Below are 22,518 nucleotides of genomic sequence, written 5' to 3'. Positions count from 1 at the left end.
AATAGTCAAGACCTTGTTGATGATCCAACTCTATCAAGGATCTTGGAGTACTCATCTCAAATGACCTAAGTGCTAGAGCCCACTGCAACTACATAGCCAAAAAGGCATTAAGAGTTGTTAACCTAATCTTACGTAGCTTTTTCTCTTGTAATATCACAGTACTAACTAGAGCGTACAAAACATTTGCTAGACCAATACTCGAATACAGCTCATCAGTCTGGAACCCACATTACGTATCTGATATTAACACAGTTGAGAAAGTCCAGAAATATTTCACAAGAAGAGTTCTCTGATCCTCTACTCATTGCAGAATACCTTATGCCACCAAACTCGAAATTCTAGACCTAGAAAACCTATAACTACACCGCCTTCTGTCCGATCTAAGTATAGTATATAAAATCATACATTGCAATGTCCTACCTGTCAATGAATACTTTGGCTTCAACCATAACAACACAAGAGCACACAATAGATACAAACTCAAGGTTAACCACACCAAACTTGATTGCAGGAAATATGACTTCAGCAATAGAGTGGTCAATGTCTGGAATACTCTACTTGACTCTGTGGTTTCTTCCACAAACCCCAAAAACTTTAACCTTAGACTGTCTACTATTGACCAAACCCCTTTCCTAAAAGGGCTGTAGGGGGCTTGCATAAGCACACCAACATGCCTACTGTCTCTGTCCTATTGTTTATTTATTTATTTTTTCTTATATGTATCCGTGTATTCATAACTATGTTTTTACTTATATTTATTTTTATTTATTTGATTTGATTTGTCAATTGCTTACAAGATAATAAGTATAAGTAAAAACGTAGTTATGAATATATGGATACATATAAGAAAAATAAAAGAAACAATAGGACAGGGACGGTAGGCACATTGGTGTGCTTATGCACACCCCCTACAGACCTCTTAGGAAAGGGGTGAGGTGAGAAAGTCTAAGGTTAAAGTTTTTGGGGTTTGGGGAAGAAACCACAGAGTCAGGTAGACAATACCTATTATCTTGTATGCAATTGACAAAAATAAATAAATAAATATATTTTTTCTAAATGATCAGATGACCTTATAATTTTGGGACACACACGGAGACACACACACACACAAATATAGTAAACAAAGAGAAAACTCTGGACAACTGTTGCTAATGTATTGTGTAGAAAATAGGGAATGACCTTGAAGAATTGAAGGAAGAGCTGCTGTCAAGAGAAAGATAAATCGGACTTAAGCCTGCGCCAAGAATCTAATGAATGAAGTTTCAGACAAGCCCTTTCAGCTTCACAAAAAGATGTGGGAGGGAAAGAAAAAGACATGAAAACTTATCATAGCTGTCACAAATGAAATATGTACTAATGTATGTTTTGTTTCTTTTGGGGATCTATCTTGTAGGACTGAGACAATGGTGGGATTCAAAAATGTTTACTACCGGTTCTGCGGACATGGCTTGGTGGGCTTGGCAGGGGAAGGATACTGTAAAGTCTCCAGTCAGAGGTGGTATTTGCCGGTTCTCCAAACTACTCAAAATTTCCACTACTGGTTCTCCAGAATTAGTCAGAACCTGCTGAATACCACCTCTGGACTGAGATATATAATTACATCTATGAGACAGACTATTCATTTGCTTACAGTACAGCAGTGCTGGTTACAAAGGACAGGGTATCAAAGTTAGAAACCCAAAGCAAAATCATATTTAAACTAAAGTTTAGAACAGACCGAAGGCCAAGATAAAGAAATTAAGACCAGATGCGCTTAATTTAAAGAACATTATAGAACAAAACCAGAATATTGTAAAGATCAAGACAAGCCTTAAAAAATATTGGCTTAGCCCCAGAAATAAAAAATAAAAAAACCAACAAATCACAACAATATCTGGAAACACAGAACACAACGGCCACAAATCACCCAATTTAAGCAAAATAATCTACTTTGATCCCCCCAGAGGTGATTCTATCAAAATATCATTAGAGATTCTGAAAATGGAAAATCAAACAAAAAGGAAAAATATAATTCTGAAAAAAATCTATGAGAATCCCAAAAAGTCTATAATAAAAATACCGAATAGATAAAATAATTTGAGGATGAATTTATTAAAAAGCAAATGGAAAGATGAATAATAACAGCAGAAATAGTTGAAAACCAAATGAAAAAGGTTTTAAAATGGGCATCTCCTGGAAATGGTCAATGCATGACTTTTGGCTCAAATTTCTGACTAGCTTACATTCAGTTATAGCTAAACAACTTAATGAACTACTGTACAAAGGAGATATAAATGCTAAGTACTGGCAAAATTTATCTAATGGCAAAATTTATCTAATTCAAAAAGACCCAAAGAAAGGAACAACACAAGCAAATTATAGGCCAATAATGTGTTTGGAAAGACATTTAATTCATTATCACATAGTTGTGTCATCAAATGCTTGAAAATAATTTGTGCCAGTAAAAGCATTATAATGATTGTAGAAAATGACACAGTGGAAAACAGAATTGGTCGTAGGAAATGAAAAACAAGCTGGTTAAAATTGGGAGGTGCGTATTCCAGAGTGAATCATTAACACTCTTATTATTTGTCATTGCTATGATGCCACCTTCAGTGATTTTGAAGTAAACAAATATTGGCTATAAAACTGCAAAAAATGCTAACAAAATCTCACGTTTTTATATGAATAGTGTGAAGTTTTATGGAAAATCAGAAATCAAAATCCAGTCTTTGACAAACACTATAAGATTTTTAGCACAGATACAGGAGTGGAATTTGGCCTAAAATGTGCTACAGTAACATTAAATCAAGGTAAAATCACAAAGTACCTAGATAACCACTGGGCTGGTTTATGTCACAATATTCCAATGTTGATTTTCAGATCTTGATACTTCATGAACTTCTCCAAATTTTTGTTTTCTATTCTCTTCCCTAGTATTGCCACATCGATTCCACCTTTCTTCTTATAGACTTCCAATATCTGGGTAAGAGAATGCTGAACTATATAGAGCTTTGACCCTATCTGGAAGATCTTTATTATGCTTTTTCTTAGTCTCAATTAATTTCAAAAGACTTAAATTAAATGAGAGACTTAACGATAGAAAACATATGCATGTAAATAACACATTAATAACATTTACAAGACTTTCTATTTATTCTTTATTTGCTTCTCCTTCTATTCTATTTAAGCAGATTAAAACTTAAAGCCATCATAATCTAGAAAAAAATGTCACTTGTCTCATTCTATTGTCATTACCTTGGATGATTTCCTTTTAAAAATTATCTTTTATTGAAGAAGTTTTCAACATAAATAAAAGTAGATGCTAATTTAGAAATTAATAAAGAAAAGGAATGATGTAAAAAAGGAATAAAGAAAAGAAAAAAGAAAAAGGTAATAAAGAAGTTGATTTCAATCTTCTTGAAAGCAATTATAAGTGTATTTACATTTTATCCTCCGTCATTCAAATTACATCATAATGTCCTTCTTTTCATAATCTACATTTCTGATAATCAAATCTATAAATCACCAGCTCATTTTTTCAGCAAAAAAGTCAATTAGAAATTTCCAATAATTAATAAATATATAGTTGTTGATTTTCTCTAAGCAATTTGCCATCTTTGCTTGTTTTATCATGTTCACCAACTATTCCTCCATTATCTTCTATGCTTTCTTGTAAATCAAAGTCACTAAAGTTGTTTGGAAACAACTGGAACAAAGTTGTCCAGTCCTATAGATGTCCTGGCATTGGAGAACATCACCTAATAAATCTTTTTGCCAGCTCTTATTCAATGGGTAGACTTAACTTGGAGCAGACAGACACAAAGGCATCTATGATTCTTGCAGGACTTTAAAAATGATAATCAGACCAAAGATGAGAAAAGCACCTGTGATTATGCAGAAATGTTGATTGTGCCTTTTCAGTAATTCCCCATCCCACATGTTAAGAGTATCTTTATATAATTGATTTTAAAAAGAGATAGATTTGTTATTATTCCTACGGAGAATTCATAAGGAGAAGAATAATGTTTGATGTATACATGTAAGTCATTATTATCCAAAGCTTTGTATCACGTCTATTGCTTGAATTTCATGAATATGAATTAGCATCAGTAGTGCAGATACAATCATGTATAATATGCTCATGCAGTTTTAATGATACAATCAAATAGTGAACAATAGCAACCATGTTGTTAAAGTTAAATCTAAATTAGGCCTCAGAAATACATCTCATTCTTATGCAACCAGCTGTCGTCTCAACAAACAATTTGGTACTGACCTTTCCTTTAATTCATGAGTCTCAAACAGGGGTGGAATTCAAATTTCTTAACAACCGGTTCTGTGGGCGTGACCTAATGTGTGGGTGTGGCTTGGTGGTCATGTGACTGGCTGGGTGTGGCTTGTATGTAAATATTGTAAATGTATATGTAAACATTGAATATTTTATTTAAAGAAAAGAGCAACTTTTAGCCAAAATCAGGCAAAGCAGGCAGGCAGATTGAGTTGCTTGCAGAATCACAGAGTCACTCACAAGATCTGCCTTTCTGCAATCTGCTGCCTGAGTCTGCACTGAAAAAATAGAAACTTCAATCCTAAGAAAGGTTCAGCTCTGCTCTCAGGCCACATCTCCCTCCCCCAACCTCCTGAATACCCCCCCTGACTGGGCCTCAGGAAAGCCTCCTGGTTGGGGCGGGTGGGCAGGGGAGGAGCCAGCCAATGGTGCAATTTGCCAGTTCTCCGAACTGCACAGAATTGTAACAACCAGTTCTATAGAACTGGTCCAAATTGGTAGAATCCCACCTCAGTCTCAAACTCACGTCTAAAAGGCTGTATGCAGCCATTCAAGTCATTTACTGTAGCCCGCAACAATATTTTGGAGATGATGAACTTTGATAAACATAAAATAACATAACTCAGTAATAATCCCAGATATTGGTTTTCTGATTAATGAAAAATGTTTCTGTACTGTATTCATGTACATACTTCTAATACCACATTCCTATTGGTTAGTCCACATAGCTTAACAATTGGTTAATAATGACAGTTTCGGATTGGCTGCTATAGCGGCGGGAAGTTTAAATAAATGCCATTGGTTGCGAGCCGCGAGCAGCCGCTATAAAAAGGGCTGCCGCTGCTCGACTTTAGTGAAGTTACTGGTTGCTAATAAAGAGCTGAATTCAACTCCAGTCTTCAAGTCTGCTTTGTCCTGGCAATAGAACAGTTTCCAGTTAAGTGGCCAAAGCTCTACTTTACAATTCCATTTGTAGTTTTGTTTGTTTAAGAAATAAATATATTTTAATGTCTAATGACATATTGAGATTTTATTTATCGCTAGAGGCTTCAATATCAACAAATAAAAGGCCCCAAGGCTATTGAATTAGCCCTTAAGTGATGTTTGTGATAATTTGAAAGCCAAGGTTTAGTTCTCTGCAGGCATGGATAACAATCAGAATTCACATATTATTTGTTAATTTATTACTGCCTTCCCTGGAGTTCAGGGCAAATTCTTTGTGAAGCAGAACAATTCATGCAAGAATTTTTCTCCAATTCTTGGAGAAAAATAAGATCCTCCAATTTTTCTATGGATTCCTTCTTGTTCCAATGAAGTTTTGTATGTCCTATAAAACTATAAAATGCCCTCACTCTTAATTTATAGCTTTATAAAGCCTTCAATACTATATAAAAATAATATAATACAACCAATTATTGCAATAAGAATAATTAAATTATGTTAAGAAAAAAAAAGTGACAAGATCAGCACAGAGACAAAAAGAAAAGAGCAGATGAAAATAAAATAAGGACATTTAAAAATGATTAGAAAGGAACAACAGATTCACCTCTGACATTTACTCACTATAGTCATAACATTTGAGTTTCCAAAAATTTACACGTAAATTGTTCCACTGAGAGTTGAAGGTGCATTTCTTGTAATTCAACCTTAATCACAGAGGCTACCTCTCCAAATTGAGATCATAAGATTCTGTTCCAACAATCCTATCTAGCATACAATTTATCTGCAATCCTCGTTTTTCCAAAGAGATAGTTGAGGACTGGAAGACTTCTCCCAGTAAAAACTTAAACTTTCTCATTATTTCCTCACAATACACACCACTGTACATTTCCCAGACCTTAATCAAAGTAACTTCAAAATAGGTAACTGATTTTGAAATTAGATGGGTGGCAAATAAATTTAATAAATAAATAAAGTCATGTCTTTAAGCTATTATCCCACACTACTTGCCTTTGAAGAAGCAGTCTTCATTGTGGACAATAGTAATCTTTTGCTTTTTCAGGCAGGCAGCCCGGTGCACTTCACAGTGGTTTTCATAGAATTCCCCATCAGAACCGCAAACAGGCTTGTAATGAGACTTGCAATATTCCATGCAGGCACATTCCCCTTGTCCTGTTTCTCTATTGACAACACAATGCCTACCCAAGCCACAATACTTATTTTCACAGGATCCAGGGAAAACACCATGATTCACAGACCCTAAAAAGAAATGGAAAAGGCTGTTAGGTTATAAGCCACAATCTCATATTTTTGTCATATCCACAGTACCTATGGAGGTGTGAAGACTATTTAAAGGAAAATAATAACAAATAGTTCTGATGATGTCACTGTACAGTAGAACCTCTGGTCATGACCATAATTCATTCCATGACTTGGGTGATTTCTTCATCTTCTAATGTTTTGTCTTCAGGGATATCTGAGTCAGGAGTCGTGTTTGATCGCCATTCGAGTATGTGTTCGTGACCAGATTAAAAAATTTTTGGTCAGAACCCAGTTTGGTCATGGTCAGAAGTGTTAGTGACCAGAGGTTCTACTGTACATAGAACAGGCAGAAAATAGATATTTGTAATAATTGTGCCTTGAGACAAACACACTGAGAGAATAATATATTCACCAATTTCCTTTGACTTGCAAATAAATTTGAGAATTCATTAAGAATTTTAATACTTTAATAAAAATACTAGTCCTCATGGCTCCAGCGGAAAACACAATAGAAATTCACAGTCTAATGGACATTAAATTAAAATTAATATTATTAATATTACGAATTCTATTCAGGATTTTTAAGTACCATATTACATATGTTTCTGACCACAGTAGATACCAACTTGGGGTGAAATTATTTTTTGTTCCAAAGCTCACTCTACAGCTCTTTTTATACCAGTTTGTATCCAGAAGCCCCTACTTCAGTTGAAATTTGTATTTATTTTATTTATGAGATTTCTATGCTGCCCTTCTCACTAAAACAGCAACTCTGGGTAGCTTACAATGTAATAAAGGTAAGTTCATCATTTTCTCCTACTTTATAAAATCAAAGTAGGCAATAGACATTAACAATTTATGATGATTTTTACTTGATTTGTGAATAAAGGAAATTGGACTGCTTGCTTGCAATAATATCCCTTGGTAAACACTTGACACAGACCTCTCCAAATAACAGCCAATTTTAGCTTCATATAATATTTGGGGATAATCTTCCAGAAGAATGGAGGGCTTGTATTTATCAAAGATGGAAATGCCTGCATATAATTTAACCTCTCAGTAGCTGGATTTCCTATTTCTGATTCTTGACCATAAACTAATCATAGCTTCATTAGATCTTCCCTAATACACAAAAACATCAGGTATCCTGGAATTTCACTGCAACACAATCAACTTTTTAAAACTAATTTACTATCACTTCCTCCCACTAGACAGCAACTTCTAAAATCCCACATTATTTCTTGGCCTTTGGACTAAGATCAAACTTAGGAAATCAGAATTCAACTTATTTCGAATGTGTGACACACTGAAAAAAACAGGTGGAATATTGAAATGCCCTTAATTAAGGCAGATCTTGCTGAATATAAGTATAGTTTAGTAATGCACTCAAAATATTAATACTAGAAAATGTTCTAGACTTTGGGAAACAGAACACCTTACATTTCATCAATATTTTGGCCAATATGCCACAATCACTAAGTCCACTTTTATTCTAAGCAAACTCACACTGTTTTGTGCAAAAGTTCTCTAAAGCACGGACCATATTGTAAATCAATGCACTGCTGCCTACATGTGACCAACTGTGAAATATACACAGATCTGCCAGATATTCAGGGAAATTTTATCTAATAAATGTAAGTCCTCTACATCAGTGGTTCCCAAAGTGGGCAACACCCCCCCCGGGGGGCAGTGGGATGCCTTAGGGGGGCACTAAGAGGCAAGGGGGCCGGCAGGGGGGCGCTAAGAGGTGGCAGAGGGGTGCTGGCACTCTATCCGGCAGCCTCAGGGGGAAGAAACAGGTGCACGCAGATGGCTACCTCTCCCTCCTTGTCGTCCAGTGCCGCAGCTCTTCCCACGGCAGAATCTACCCATGAAATAAACTTGTGTGTTTGTGTGTGTGTGTGTTTGTGTGTGTCAGAGGAGGAATGTATGTTGAGGGGAAGGAAACATTTTTCTCGGAGTTTGAGCTGGGAGGGGCCAGATGAGCTGAAGCACCAATGGGAATTCTCCCTGCTCCAGTGTCATCAGTCTCTGAGCAGAGTCTCCCTTGACTTCACCCAATGGAGGAGACAGTTCCGAGCAGAGAGAGAAGTGGAGAAAGTGGGAGGGGAGGATCTTTTCAGTCTTGGGGGGGCTACATTCTAGGGAGTCTTTCATGCCAGCTCTGGAGCAGAAGGTGGACTTCCTTTTGCATGTCCCCCCCATGATTCTCACCCAATCTCCCTTTCTCTGTGTTTTCTTCATCATTTCTTTATTATTATTTTATCATGGTGTAAAATAGAAAAAGAAAAAGCAAGCGAGGAAACGAGAAAAGAAAGGAAAAGGGAGGAGAAGTGTGGGAGAAAGGAGACGCCAGCCCCGCAGGCAAGTCGGGAAAGTCTGCTGCTACTGCTACATTCTAGGTGCCGGTCCTGCAGGTCCACCCCATTGAGTCCGTTGCACTGGAGGGACTTGCCCAAGCAAATCCGAGCAGAGAAGTGCACCAAATAAATGGGGTGAGCCTGAGAGAGGGAAAGAGAGAGAGAGAAAAGAAAGAGAGAGAGAGAAAGAGAAAAGGAAGAAAAGAAAGGGAAAAGGAAAAGAAAAAGGGACAGACAAAGAAAGAGGGGGGAGGGAGGGAGCGAGAGAGACAGAAATGATGATCAGATTGAAATGAGGCCTAGTTTCGACTTGAGGCCCTTTTCCATATTGAAACATCTTTGGCTTCTATTAAAGGTTTTGTGGACGAAACATGGTCAAGACTATGAGGAAGCTCTCACATTTTGTTGAGGCTTTAAAAAGGATCCATTGGACTAGATCTCCACCCTAAAAAATTACTTTTCCCCAATGTATTAAATGTATTACATTTGGCAAAACCAAAATGTACTGGTAAATTACAAGGAGAATACACACACACACACACACACACACACACACACACACACTCCCTTCTAACCCTGCTGGAGCAGGTGATTGGACTAGAATAGATATCTCATTATCTTTCTCCTCCTTCCCTCCCTCCTTTATTTCTTTTTCTTTCTGTCCCTTCCTTCCATTCTCCCCTCTTTTTTTGTCTGTCACTTTTTCTTTCTTTTCCTTTTCCCTTTCTTTTTCTCTCTCTTTCTCTCTCTCTCTTTCCCTTTCTCAGGCTCACCCCATTGACTGGGTGCACCACTCCACTCGGACTTGCTTGGGCAGGCCCCTCTGGGGAAACGGGCTCAATGAGGTGGACCTGCGGGGCCGGCACCAAAAAATGGCAGTGGCGGAACATTTGAAAAGTAGAGCAAAGCCAGCGGTTGGTAATTTTTGCTGCAAACAATCACAAAAGCTTCTGGGCTGTGCACAAGAAGGGACACACATGTCAATGCAATTCAGCAACATAAAATAAAGAAATACAGATAAAACAAATCAACAAGAATTGGCAAAGCATCTCTGATTAGATTCTATTCACTGCTAGAATCTAATCAGAGATGCTTTGCTGATTCTAGTCCAATGACTTGTTCCAGCAGGATTGGAAGTGAGGGTGTGCGTATGTGTGTGCATGGCTGTCAAAACTCCAAAAACAGGTCAAGTAGCTCTTGGGAGGTGAGTCATAAATTAGAACACTTGCTAAACAACTGGCCATTAACTGAGGACCACTTGTATTTGATTTGCCAGTCACCTGGCCATGCCCACCCAGCCACATGACCACCACACCACACCACACCTACCAGGTCATGTGACCAGCAAGCCATTCCCAAACAGCAAGCCACACCAGCCAGTCACATGACCAGCAAGCCATGCCCACCCAGTCACGTGATCAGCAAGGCACATCCTCAAATTAAACCACACCCACAGAAATTTGAATCCCACCCCTTGGTGGGGGGCACCGAGGATGAATTTGTAGCACCAAGGTGGCGTTGGACTGAAAAAGTTTGGGAACCACTGATTTAGATCAATATAACAACCTCCAAATGAGATCTCTCTTTTGCAGAAATTATTGCAGTGATCAAATATTAAGTTTACAAGTTCCAGATTGTTTCTGGTCCTGTTTCAAGATACTGCTTTATGTTACAAAGCCCTAACCCTCTACATTTATATGATCTAAAATAATTTTGACTCTTATGTAAACCTGTGTATTTCAGAAGCAGTGCTAAAAGTTCTATTCTTAATCTCAGCTACAAATGTTGTATTGGTAACTGCTTAAGAAAGGGACATAACAGTATCATGAAATAGAAGATCATTCTTCCCGATTTAAATTTTAATAATAGATCCTGAATTTTACTTAATAAATAGTTTGCTGTTCTGGAATGTTACTTTTTAAAATATCATTTTAATTGTATAGCAGCTTGAGCATAGGTACTTAGGAATAGCCTTCATTTGATCCTGGTTAAAAAGAATTATTTTAGGGTAAGCTATCTGAAGATCTAAAAGCAGAAGCTTTCATCTTTTGAACAATATGCTACAGGCCATATTTCCAAAGTGAATGGTCCAGAATAAGAACTTGGTTAGGACAGAATGCAAACATAATATAAATGTATTTTAATTAATGTTAACTTAATTTAGCACAGTTATTCTTATATTTCACTAAAATTATAATTCAGAGAGAAATTTTAGAAGAACTTGGCAGGAGCTACGTTTTAGAGGAATCACAAGCAGAAATAGGGCTATACATTGTGATCATCCCTCTAAAGTTAAATTAAATTATAAAGCGCTCATAATTTAATGCCACACAGCTAAGAAAGCCTAATGCTTTCCAAAAGATATATAATCTCCAACCAGATTGTTAAATGCATGATTTGGAGACTGTGACATGTTCCGATTTCTTTATTTTTTAAGCACATAACTTGAAGTGTTTACACTGCCTATTCTACAGTATAATTTAACTTTCAATGTTCCATATAAAGACGGATGCAATATAAATATTTCTGTTTACTAGTGCAATGTAACTCAGATGATAGCTTTGCAAAGCCTTTTCAGTAAGGTAAGTTTCCAGAGATCAAACTGCACATCCATTTACCAGAAGCTATTCTTTTTTTATCTCTGGTTAGAAAGCCCAGGAAAGCAAGTATGCTGAATTTCTAAGACTAGTAAACACAATTTCCCCACTCTTGAAGTTAAATAGCAGAAGAAATAGCTAGAGACTTCTTGTTTTTGATTTTTCCTGAAAACAACAAAGAATGTAAGATATTCCAGGTGGGTGGGTGCTTAAATCTTGTAGGGTTTAAGAAGCAATCCAATCCATCCAGGCTAAATGCAATATATGCTAGATAATCAGGTGTGCTAGACTTTTGGTCTTATTTTGATGCTTAACCCTTGCTTGATTACTTTTGAAATCCCTGTTCTTTCTTTTGAAGCTTAGTCTCCACTTTGTACTGCTATTATTGCTTTGTTTATACTTGCTACATGAATACTAATCCTTTTTCTAAGCCTAATATTTGATTAAGTGCAATCAACTTATTTTCGACTCCTACTACCATAGACAGATTTTCTCCATGAAAGCCTAATATTTATCTGCCTTTTCATATCTAAAAACACAAAAATATTTTTAAAATAACATGTTGGTGCCTGTTTATTTGTTTGACTGATATAGCTACCTATTTAAATATATAATTCTGGGCAGAAAAAAAAATCCCAAAATAAACAAACAAAAATAAATAAATAACTACAGGTGTTTATCATACATGATAATTCCATAAAACAGGCAAATAAATATTGGCTTCCTTCAACAATTTGGCTGGTTGAAAAAAAGTCCAAATTTTGTTTGACTCATTTTCCAGAAAGCATTAAACAGAGCTGCCCTTGATAACTGAAGAATTTCTTAAGTGCAGTTTGAAAACCAGTTCATCCATTAAGCACAAGAATTGGGCCAATTTAATTGTTTTGTTTCCTCATACAAGTTAGCAATTCCATTTAACTCCATTCTTTTGAGGAATTGATCAATCGATGACAAGGATTGATGGTACTCATACTACTTTTATATCAATTCATATTTGTTGAGATGGAAAAGCTTAAAACATATGAAGCCTCTACATAGGATAAACTAGTGATAAAACTGGGACTAGTCCATGCTCATCATATTACCATGAATTCTCCAGATCTGTCTGAGAACATCAGAGGGGATGGACACATAAAATGGTCATTTTAATAAAATCTGACTCTTTTTGAGACTAACATGGTAGGACACATAATGATTTGTATTCTTGAAATCAAATGCAGGAAATACTGTCATACGTACAAAAAATATCACTGAATTTGAAATGAAAATTGGCCCTAGATATTCCCTTATGATGTGCTTAATGTTTATTTTGTTTAATCATCCCTAAGATATAAGCTTTTATAAAAAAATAAATGTTAACAGTGTAAGAAATAAGAAAATTCAAAAATAAAATGTAAGTAAATATGCTAGAGATGCATATAATCATTATGTTGTTAATGTTGTTACACTCATATGTAACAAGGTGGTATTAGAAATAGATATTTCTTTGTTCTTGGTGTTATATCTGGGAGGATGGTTCAAGAACGTAGGCAAGACTCAGATAGTAACTAAAGCTCTTTATTTGTGACTTCAGATCTGAGCAACTAACCCCCAGCTGCAGCAGCCCCTTATATAGGGCTGGCTGCGGCTAGGCAGCCAATGAAAGCGATTTGAGTTTGCCGCTCTTGGCAGGGCCAATCGCGGCAGCCCGTTTACTGGCCAATCGCATCAGTCTATGGCGACCAATCACGATCGGCTTTCAGCGGGCCAATCAGATTTGCAGGCTACGAGCCTGCTAGTCCGGAACACTTGGACCGTTAGAAAGAGGCCCTGCTGAAGGAACATTCCTTAATGCCAAGAAAATAAGCAAAAGCCATATTTGCAAAATATGTTGTGGGTAGTTATTGGAAGGTGTTGAAGGAGATGATGTTGTCTCCATAAGGCATTTTGGAGTAGCTGTGCTGGGTCATGTGGGGGCGTCAGGATAGAAAAACTATAAAATGTAATGTTTTGAAATCTCAAAGTGTGGTTCTTGGCTCAAACTTCATGTTGAGGTCAGCTAAGATCCCACCGCTCTTTGCAAACAGCCTTTTCCTTTGGTGTGCTTTGATTTAAGCCTAAAAATAAAGTCTCTGTGTTTTCACCGATCCAAGTTCTTGTTATATGGAGTCATTTCCAACAGGCAGTATGAATACAAGATTCTTTTAAAATGCTATTATTTTAAAAATGCTTCTTTATGCAAGAATTCTAAGGCTAGCCTATAAATTAAATATGATTCAGAGATAATAAAATCTCTATTTGCTGCTTGATATTTTCTTAATTACATGGACACCTTTGCACAAGGGGAAAAGCATAAATCATCAAATAAATTTTAACTATATAAAAATTAATCTACCCTCTGTGGATAAAATAAATAATAGAACAATATTATAAGAAAACAAATATTAAGATTGGAAATGATTATAGTAGTGAAATAACCTCAGGGTTGTGAAAAAATTGAAATAAAATAATTTAAAGTAAACTAAACTGTAGTAATAGAAAGACAGTTAATATATTCAATAGGTTAGACAAAGAAAGCCAAGAGTCATTCTGATTATTATACTAAAGCTATTAAAACCTAGGTTCTGAAAACATTTGAAATAAAAGAATTTGAAACAAGATAACAAAAGAAACATAATCCTTTCCTTCTACTAAGCATGAGTTAGAAATGGAAAAAATTGGTCATGGAAAGCAGCAATGGACATCTGTTGCAACCATTTTAGGTTGTTTCTGTGCATTCATAGAAGTTTAAAAGTCTATTTAACGACAACATTACATTCAATTAAACCAGAGTTGGCAACTATAATCCCTTTACGGCCTTCCATGCTGCCCATTCCTGAACTCAATATCTAATGAAAGAGCCAGGTTGTTGTGACGATTAAAGCATAGACTTAAAAATTGGAGATCAAATTCTAATTTTGTCTCAGATACAAAACCCATCTCGTGACTTTGGGCTTGTCGTTCTGATTCAATCTAGGTTAGGAAGCTGAAATACACTTCAGAAAAAATGCTGGAAATTGCTTTTGAAAATGTTGCCAGAAAACAACAACAAGCCACCTGATAGGGCAAAATGAATAAAACATATATAATATGCATCTTCACCTAGCACCAGTTTAAGAGTGATGTAGGCATTGCTGTGGTGAATCCTGGATGGAAAATTGGTTAAAAAAAATTACATCTTCAATAGAATAGAATTGTTTACATTTACAGATAGTTATTGTTGAATTTGGAGCTGCATGTATATTATCATTATTAAGCAATTATGTGAGAAGCATATCTACTAAGAGTTAACTAATTTTTCTCTGAAAATTATTCAGTTAACGAATTATTTGTATGGTTGTGCTATATTTGGAGATACAGTACATGCTACAAGCAAGACATTTTTGGCTTGGAAAACTGAAAGAGGATTTTAAAAAGGCCGGGAAAGGATTAAAAATAAAAAAGGCCCTCCTATATACAATATTTCACTTGAAATAAAGTGTGAATATAGTTCTAAATATGTCCTGCTCCATGTATCTTTTGTCGCTATTTTGTGATCAGTTTAGATGTTGAAGAATGTTGAAATGGAAAGAGGATGATACAATCTCACCTGTTCTAAAATGCAGCTCTCCAAGAAAGATAGGTTCATACATATGAATTCTAGAAACAACTGTATAACAGTCATGGAAAACATTCATTTAACAAGACTGACAGTAGACACATTACTGCCCGAAACAGATGAAATAGCCCTCCACTTATTCTAATTACATGGCAGTGGTGGGATTCAAAAAAAAATTACTACCAGTTCTGTGGGTGTGGTTTGGTGGGTGTGACAGAGGAAGGAAATTCAAAATCTCCATTCCCACCCCACTCCTGGGGAAAGGTTACTGAAAAATCCCATTCCCTCCCCACCCCACTAACCTGCTTTCCAGCTCCATTCTCCTGGGCAGGCAACAAAACAAGACCCAGCCAATCAGATGGGACTTGAAAGGCAGAGAATAGATGGGGGCGGGGCCAGTCAGAGGTGGTATTTTCCAGTTCTCTGAACTACTCAAAATTTCTGCTACTGGTTCTTCAGAATTGGTCAGAACCTGCTGAATACCCACCTCTGCTTTCAAGGCAAAGAATAGTGTTTGGTCTGCATTTTTAAATGAACCCTGTTATTTCTCGATTGCTCAAGTTTTGGAGTTCAATGTTTGATTTAAAAACTATACTTAAAAACATATCAATAAGGAAAATTTCCTTATAAATGTTATGTGTTTGGAAAAAAAAACTATATCAAATGTACCTTCGGAAGAAACTCTTTCATGGATTATATATCTTAGGAGAAAATATATCCAACAACTACAGTGCATTTCTTCATTTTTTAAAAAGCAGATGAATATAAAAATTGAGTGGAAGTGACATATAAAGAAATACATATGAAATTCATATGGCTTGACAACGTATTTGTTTGATTTTTACACAGATGGATGAATTTGTCAATTTTATTCTCTCCTAAATTCCATTCTTGCTGTTTTATATGATTTTAAAATAAATGGTGAAATGTTAGTAGCATCTTTCAAAAATTAAAATATAAGTTTATACACTTAGTTTAGATTATATAATAAAGTATTTTAAGGCTAATTTTAATACACTTTTAACAATTGAAGTTCATTGGTTTAATAAGCTTTTACAAAATAAAATAATCAGAAAAGACTGGTGATTTTTGAAAGGTTTCATATAGTGCGACTTGTATCTTTTTCACAACTATCCAAATGGCAGAAAGTTAGTAGTGATCATGAACAAACTGATGAATATTTTATATCTCATCCTTTGATATTGAAACAGCAATTTGTATTAACTTGACAAACACACAAATGTTGGTGGATTACTGACAACAAAAGTATTCATTATGCTGAAAAACGATTGCACACATGTATTATGCTGAAAGCTCTTAAGTAATTTTAGCTTTCCACAGAAAGATTTTGATAGAAAAATACAATAAACAAAGCTATTGAATAATTAATATGTTATATTTAATATTTTTATAATACTAAAAAGTAAAAGAACCCAGTCCCATTTAAATGTTTTGCATAGATAACAGATTGATTGGAAGGGACCTTATAGGTCATCTAGTCACCACCACCCCAATCCAAGCGGGAGACCCTACACCATTTCTCACAAATGGCAATCCAATCTCTTCTTGAAGATCTCAAGTGATGGCACTCTCACCACTTCCGAGGGCAAGCTGTTCCATTGTTCTGTCAGAAAGTTTCTTCTTATTTCCAGGTTGAATCTCTCCTTGTTCAGTTTCCATCCATTATTCCTTGCCTGGCCTACTGGCGCTTTAGAAAATAGCTTGACCCCTTCCTCCCTGTGGCAGCCCCTCAAATATTGGAAGACTGCTATCCTGTCTCCCCTGGTCCTTCTCTTTACTAGACTAGCCAAGCCCAGTTCCTGCAACCGTTCGTTGTATGTTTTAGCCTCCAGTCCCCTAATCATCCTGGTTGCTCTTCTCGGTACTTTTTCTAGAGTCTCAACTTCTTTTTTATAATGTGGTGAACAAAACTGGATGCAGTACTCTAGGTGTGGTCTTACTAAGGATTTATAGAGTGGTATTAATACCTCACTTGATCTGGATTGTATCCCTCTGTTAATGCAATTTAGGATTGCATTAGCTTTTTTGGCTGCTGCTGCACACTGCTGGCTCCTATTTAGCTGATTGTCCACTAAGACTCCAAGAATCCTCTCACAGTTACTGCTGTTGAGCCTGGTTTCACCCAATCTATATAGGTACGTTTGGTTTTTCTTGCCTAAGTGTAAGACTTTACTTTTCTCTACATTGAATTTCATTTTGTTAGATATGGCCCAGTGTTCTAGTCTGTCAAGATCCATCTGGATCTTGAGCCTATCTTCTTGGGTGTTAGCTATTCCTGCCAGCTTAGTATCATCCGCAAATTTGGTAAGTTCCCCTTCTATTCCCTCATCTAAGCCGTTAATGAAGATATTGAAGAGTACTGGGCCTAAGATGGAAGCTTGTGGCACCCCACTGCTTACTTTGCTCCAGGTAGACTTAGACCCATTAAGGACTACTCATTGAGTACAGTATGTCAGCCAGTTGCGAGTCCATCTCGTGGTGGTGCTATCTATTCCAGTTTTTTCTAGCTTACTAAGAAGTAGGTTGTGGTCTACTTTGTTGAATGCTTTGCTGAAATCTAAATATATTATGTCCACAATATTTTGCTGGTGTACTAATAGAGAAAGCTATGTTGTATAAATAACACTGGAGATTATTACATCTGAAGTAGCTGTACAAATGGATTATAACTCAAGATGGTAATCTAGCAATTAGTTCTACTTCTATCATAAACAATTAGCAGAATGCAGTTGTGTTTGTTTGCTATTAATTTATTTCAGAATCTATAAAAGAAAAGAAAAGAACAAAAAACTAAATTGGTTTTAGTTTGATATGACTTCTTTCCCAAAGCTTCATTAAACTACCACACATTATTTAAATTTACTGAAACTAAATTAGATGTAGAAAGGGCAGCAGCTTTTAGTATCAAATTACAACCATTATGCAGGTTACATACTTAAAAAACAGTTTTTCTTATTGTTCTCAGGAGTGCTTAGCTTTAAGTAGTTATGCATAGGATTACATTTAAAAGGAGGGCAGACTTTTGTCTTCTTGCACTGCAAAGTTCTTAAAATATTCATGCAACATGTTGGCTGTTGTTTACTTTCAATATCAGTCAAGGGAAAGTATTGAAATTCCATTAAAAATTTCAGGAATTGTGTGTGTTTGTGTATAAAAACTTTCCATTCTAAGAAGAAAAAGGCACAAACTTTTATCCTTCTGAATAACAAGTTCAGAACATTTTATACATCTTTTACAGTTTATGAATTTCTTTTTAAAGGATATACTTATCACTTTTTATATTTAGTGAACCATTTTCTAAAAATAATAGCATGGAGCATAGAAATAAATTAGCAACCTGAAAACAACATTAAGGAATTTTCCATCCCTCCTTCCATGTTTTAATTGGATTTTTTATTGTATTTTTTAAAAATAAAATATTTTGTAGAATTGCACATGAGTTATAAAGTAAAAATATGTTAGAAGAGTAAATGCAGAGTTAGAGAGCTAAGTTGAATGCAAAACAGTCTATGTTTTCTGTTGTTCTGGACAAATGACAAAAAAGACGTAGAAATATAAAGAGCACACGACAGAACCAACTGACAGGAATAGAGCATTTTAATCCAATCCAAGCAAAGAGTGCGTGTTTTTTCCATCTATAATTATTTTAATAATTTCCCACAAAGTTTTATTATAAAGCTTTGTTGCAATCATTCACTCAAACGTAAAACAATAAACACAAAACTGTATCTTCTATTTCACTCTTCCATTTCTCAAAATTTTGGTAGAAACCTATATGATTCCTGATTTGATCTAATATATTAGATCTCCAGCAAAAGGAAGGATAACATACAGCAGACATAAATATTTTCTGGCTTTTTGTGTACCTTATTTTTTTTTTTAAGAAGATGGATTGTTTTCCCAATGTTAGTCATTCAAACTTTTGTGTATTGTAACCTTGTACATTCTTCTCCCATGAAAAAAGAAGCATGAAAAATGTTTCTTTCACTCCACTTTCTTGACAGACTGAAATGCAGAGACTTTGCATTATTTACTTCCTGTTCCAGCAATCTCTTTCAATTCAGCCCCTTTAAATTTCTGTGGATGACATGACATCTTGCCTTTCTATTGTGAAATTCAAAAATTGCATTATTATTGATTTGCTATTATTACTAGTATGTATTCTTGAAAATGAAGATTGATTTGAACAAGATTACATTCCCTGAGAATGGGTTCTAGCACAAATCCAAAAGCTTGGAAGACTAAACCTCTGGTCCTGTTGTCCGATCCAGATTGTCTCCTGCAACATTATCCTGGGACACATATACAGGTGAAACTTGAAAAATTAGAATATCGTGCAAAAGTTCATTTATTTCAGTAATACAACTTAAAAGGTGAACCTAATATATGAGATAGACTTATTACATGCAAAGCAAGATAGTTCAAGGCGTGATTTGTCATAATTGAGATGATTATGGCTTACAGCTCATGAAAACCCCAAATCCACAATCTCAGAAAATTAGAATATTGTGAAAAGGTTCAATATTCTAGGCTCAAAGTGTCCCACTCTAATTAGCTAATTAAGCCATGACACCTGCAAAGGGTTCCTGAGCCTATAAATGGTCTCTCAGTCTGGTTCAGTAGGAAGCACAATCATGGGAAGGACTGCTGACCTGACAGTTGTGCAGAAAACCATCATTGACACCCTCCATAAGGAGGGAAAGCCTCAAAAGGTAATTGCAAAAGAAGTTGGATGTTCCCAAAGTGCTGTATCAAAGCACATTAATAGAAAGTTATGTGGAAGGGAAAAGTGTAGAAGAAAAAGGTGCACAAGCAGCAGGGATGACCACAGCCTGGAGAGGATTGTCAGGAAAAGACCATTCAAAAGTGTTGGGGATTTTCACAAGGAGTGGACTGAAGCTGGAGTCAGTGCATCAAGAGCCACCACACACAGATGGATCCTGGACATGGGCTTCAAATGTCGTATTAGTCTTGTCAAGCCGCTCCTGAACAGCAAACAACGTCAGAAGCGTCTTACCTGGGCTAAAGAAAAACAGAACTGGTCAGTGGTCCAAAGTCCTCTTTTCTGATGAGAGCAACTTTTGCATCTCATTTGGAAACCAAGAACCCAGAGTCTGGAGGAAGAATGGAGAGGCACACACTGCAAGATGCTTGAAGTCCAGTGTCAAGTTTCCAGTTTGTATTCATTTGGGGAGCCATGTCATCTGCTGGTGTTGGTCCACAGTGCTTCATTAAGTCCAGGGTCAACACAGCCATCTACCAGGAGCACTTCATGCTTCCTTCAGCAGATGAGCTTTATAGGGATGCTGACTTTATTACCCAGCAGGATTTGGGACCTACCCATACTGCCAAAAGCACCAAAACCTGGTTCAATGACCATGGGATTACTGTGCTTGATTGGCCAGCAAACTCACCTGACCTGAACCCCATAGAGAATCTATGGGGCAATCCCAAGAGAAAGATGAGAGACATGAGACCGAACAATGCAGAAGAGCTGAAGGCCGCTGTTGAAGCATCCTGGTCTTCCATAACAACTCAGCAGTGCCGCAGGCTGATAGCTTCCATGCCACGCCGCATTTGAGGCAGCAATTGCTGCAAAAGGGGCCCAAACCAAGTACTGAGTACATATGCATGCTTATACTTTTCAGAGGTCCGATATTGTTCTATGTACAATCCTTGCTTTATTGATTGCATGTAATATTCTAATTTTTTGAGATTGTGGATTTGGGGTTTTCATGAGCTGTAAGCCGTCATCATCACCATTATGACAAATCACGGCTTGAACTATCTTGCTTTGCATGTAATGAGTCTATCTCATATATTAGTTTCTCCTTTTAAGTTGCATTACTGGAATAATAAACTTTTGCACGACATTCTAATTTTTCGAATTTCACCTCTATTCGCCTTTATTCATAAGATTACAATTGAAAAACCAGTAGACTTAAGTAATTCCTTTTTTTTTTTTTTGGCAATATTTTTGTAATTATTTGACACAGTTGCCAGGAAAATTAAACAGCTGGTAGTCCTTCTTTCATTCAATTTGACTATTTCCAATTATTTACATCTTTCTTTCTTTTCTTTTTTGCCACTTTGGCACTTTTAAGAGCCTTGAAAGGCAGCTGCTTGTTTGTATATTCCCCCCTGCCCCAATGCCCCTTTCAAGTCAGGTATGCTTTAGAAGCCACTGGCAAAAGAGAAGCAGCCTGGTGCATGAGAGGAAGAGAGCTCCCTTGGGAAGAAGCTGCATCGATGCTATTTCTTCACATCCGGCTTTTGAGGTGAGGCTGCCCAGAGCTCTATCAAGCCAAACTGGGCTCGGCCCAATGGAGAAAGCAGGGTCATGGCCAAGATCTGTACCCTTGAGGGGAATCCTATTTGGGAGGAAGGTCCAGTCCATGGATCACATGTTCTGCTGGGAAAGTCATTTTCTGAGATCCAGAGACTTGATGGGGGGTGTTTCCACTTGTGGGACTTGATGGGAGCAGCTCCGGACACCTCCGGCCCTGGCAGAACTCTACGAAGGGGAAGGGGAGATAAGGGAGGGGCCAGCCTCAGCTGCAGAGAGGAGTGTGGTACGTCCAGTATATATTGTATCCCTAGTTTTGGTAAAATCAAAAGCATGACCCAAGCAAAACATATGCCACTGTATTTAAAAAAAATCACTATAGACATTCTTATTTTATATTAAATGGAATTAATTATTTGTATAGATGGAGACTGCAAGAACATTCTTATCCACAGTTCAATGTTCTTAAAACTCTCCATGAATTTAATAAGTGTTAATGTATTTTAGTGTTTTGTACTTAGAGAATATTCTTAGAGTGACTTTTGTTAATGTGCGGCACTGTTCTAAAATTCAAGAGAAGATAACCAGGAGGATAATTATATTAAATAATTTATTTTAAGAGATTAAATGCTTTCCTATTGTTTTTATTATTTAGTAAACTTAGGAAGCATTTAGGAAATGGAAACTTCAGGTCCTTACCATACTATTCGTACTTTGTTATTTTATAAAGCTTGAGAACTATTTCTTCCATGTCTTTGCTGCTGTTTCAAAATGCATTTTGCTTTCAAATAAATTGCAACTTTTTACATCTTATATTGTATAGCAAAAGGTATTGGTTAAATAAGACACCTTCCATGTTTAATCAAAATGTAACATCTTTCTAAGTTTGCCCAGCAAATGACTTTTTCTAAAGATCATGATAGCTAATGAGTTTAATGGACTATGCGATAAATATATGCTGCATGGACTTGCAGCAATATGCTGTGGGGAAACTGAAATAATGATGTACCAAAGAAAAATGAAATCCATGTACAGTAAATGCATCAAATATAGGAAGCCATGACCCTTTGCCTGCTATTATTCTTAGTCTCTTTTTCTATATTTGAAAATCTTTCTGGCGTCGACTCCGCGGTTTGAAGTCTCTTTGGTGACAGACAGAAATCCAT

General features: G+C 36.3%; 1 protein-coding gene across 1 annotated transcript in view; it reads right to left on the bottom strand.

Moving 5' to 3' along the window:
• FSTL5 (follistatin like 5) overlaps window positions 1-22,518 on the bottom strand; it is a 340,397-nt gene that overhangs the window by 192,927 nt on the left and 124,952 nt on the right. The window contains exon 4 of the mRNA XM_026699957.2: window positions 6,221-6,469. Within this exon, the coding sequence (XP_026555742.1) occupies window positions 6,221-6,469 (249 nt within the window). The remainder of the gene's footprint in view (window positions 1-6,220; window positions 6,470-22,518) is intronic.

Source organism: Pseudonaja textilis, chromosome 6 (genome assembly GCF_049901715.1).
Source record: "Pseudonaja textilis isolate UNSWEBS1 chromosome 6, rPseTex1.2, whole genome shotgun sequence".
NCBI classification, from domain to species: domain Eukaryota; kingdom Metazoa; phylum Chordata; class Lepidosauria; order Squamata; family Elapidae; genus Pseudonaja; species Pseudonaja textilis.
The sequence above is the reverse complement of the archived record's forward strand: the minus strand, read 5'-3'. Positions and strand labels throughout refer to the sequence as shown.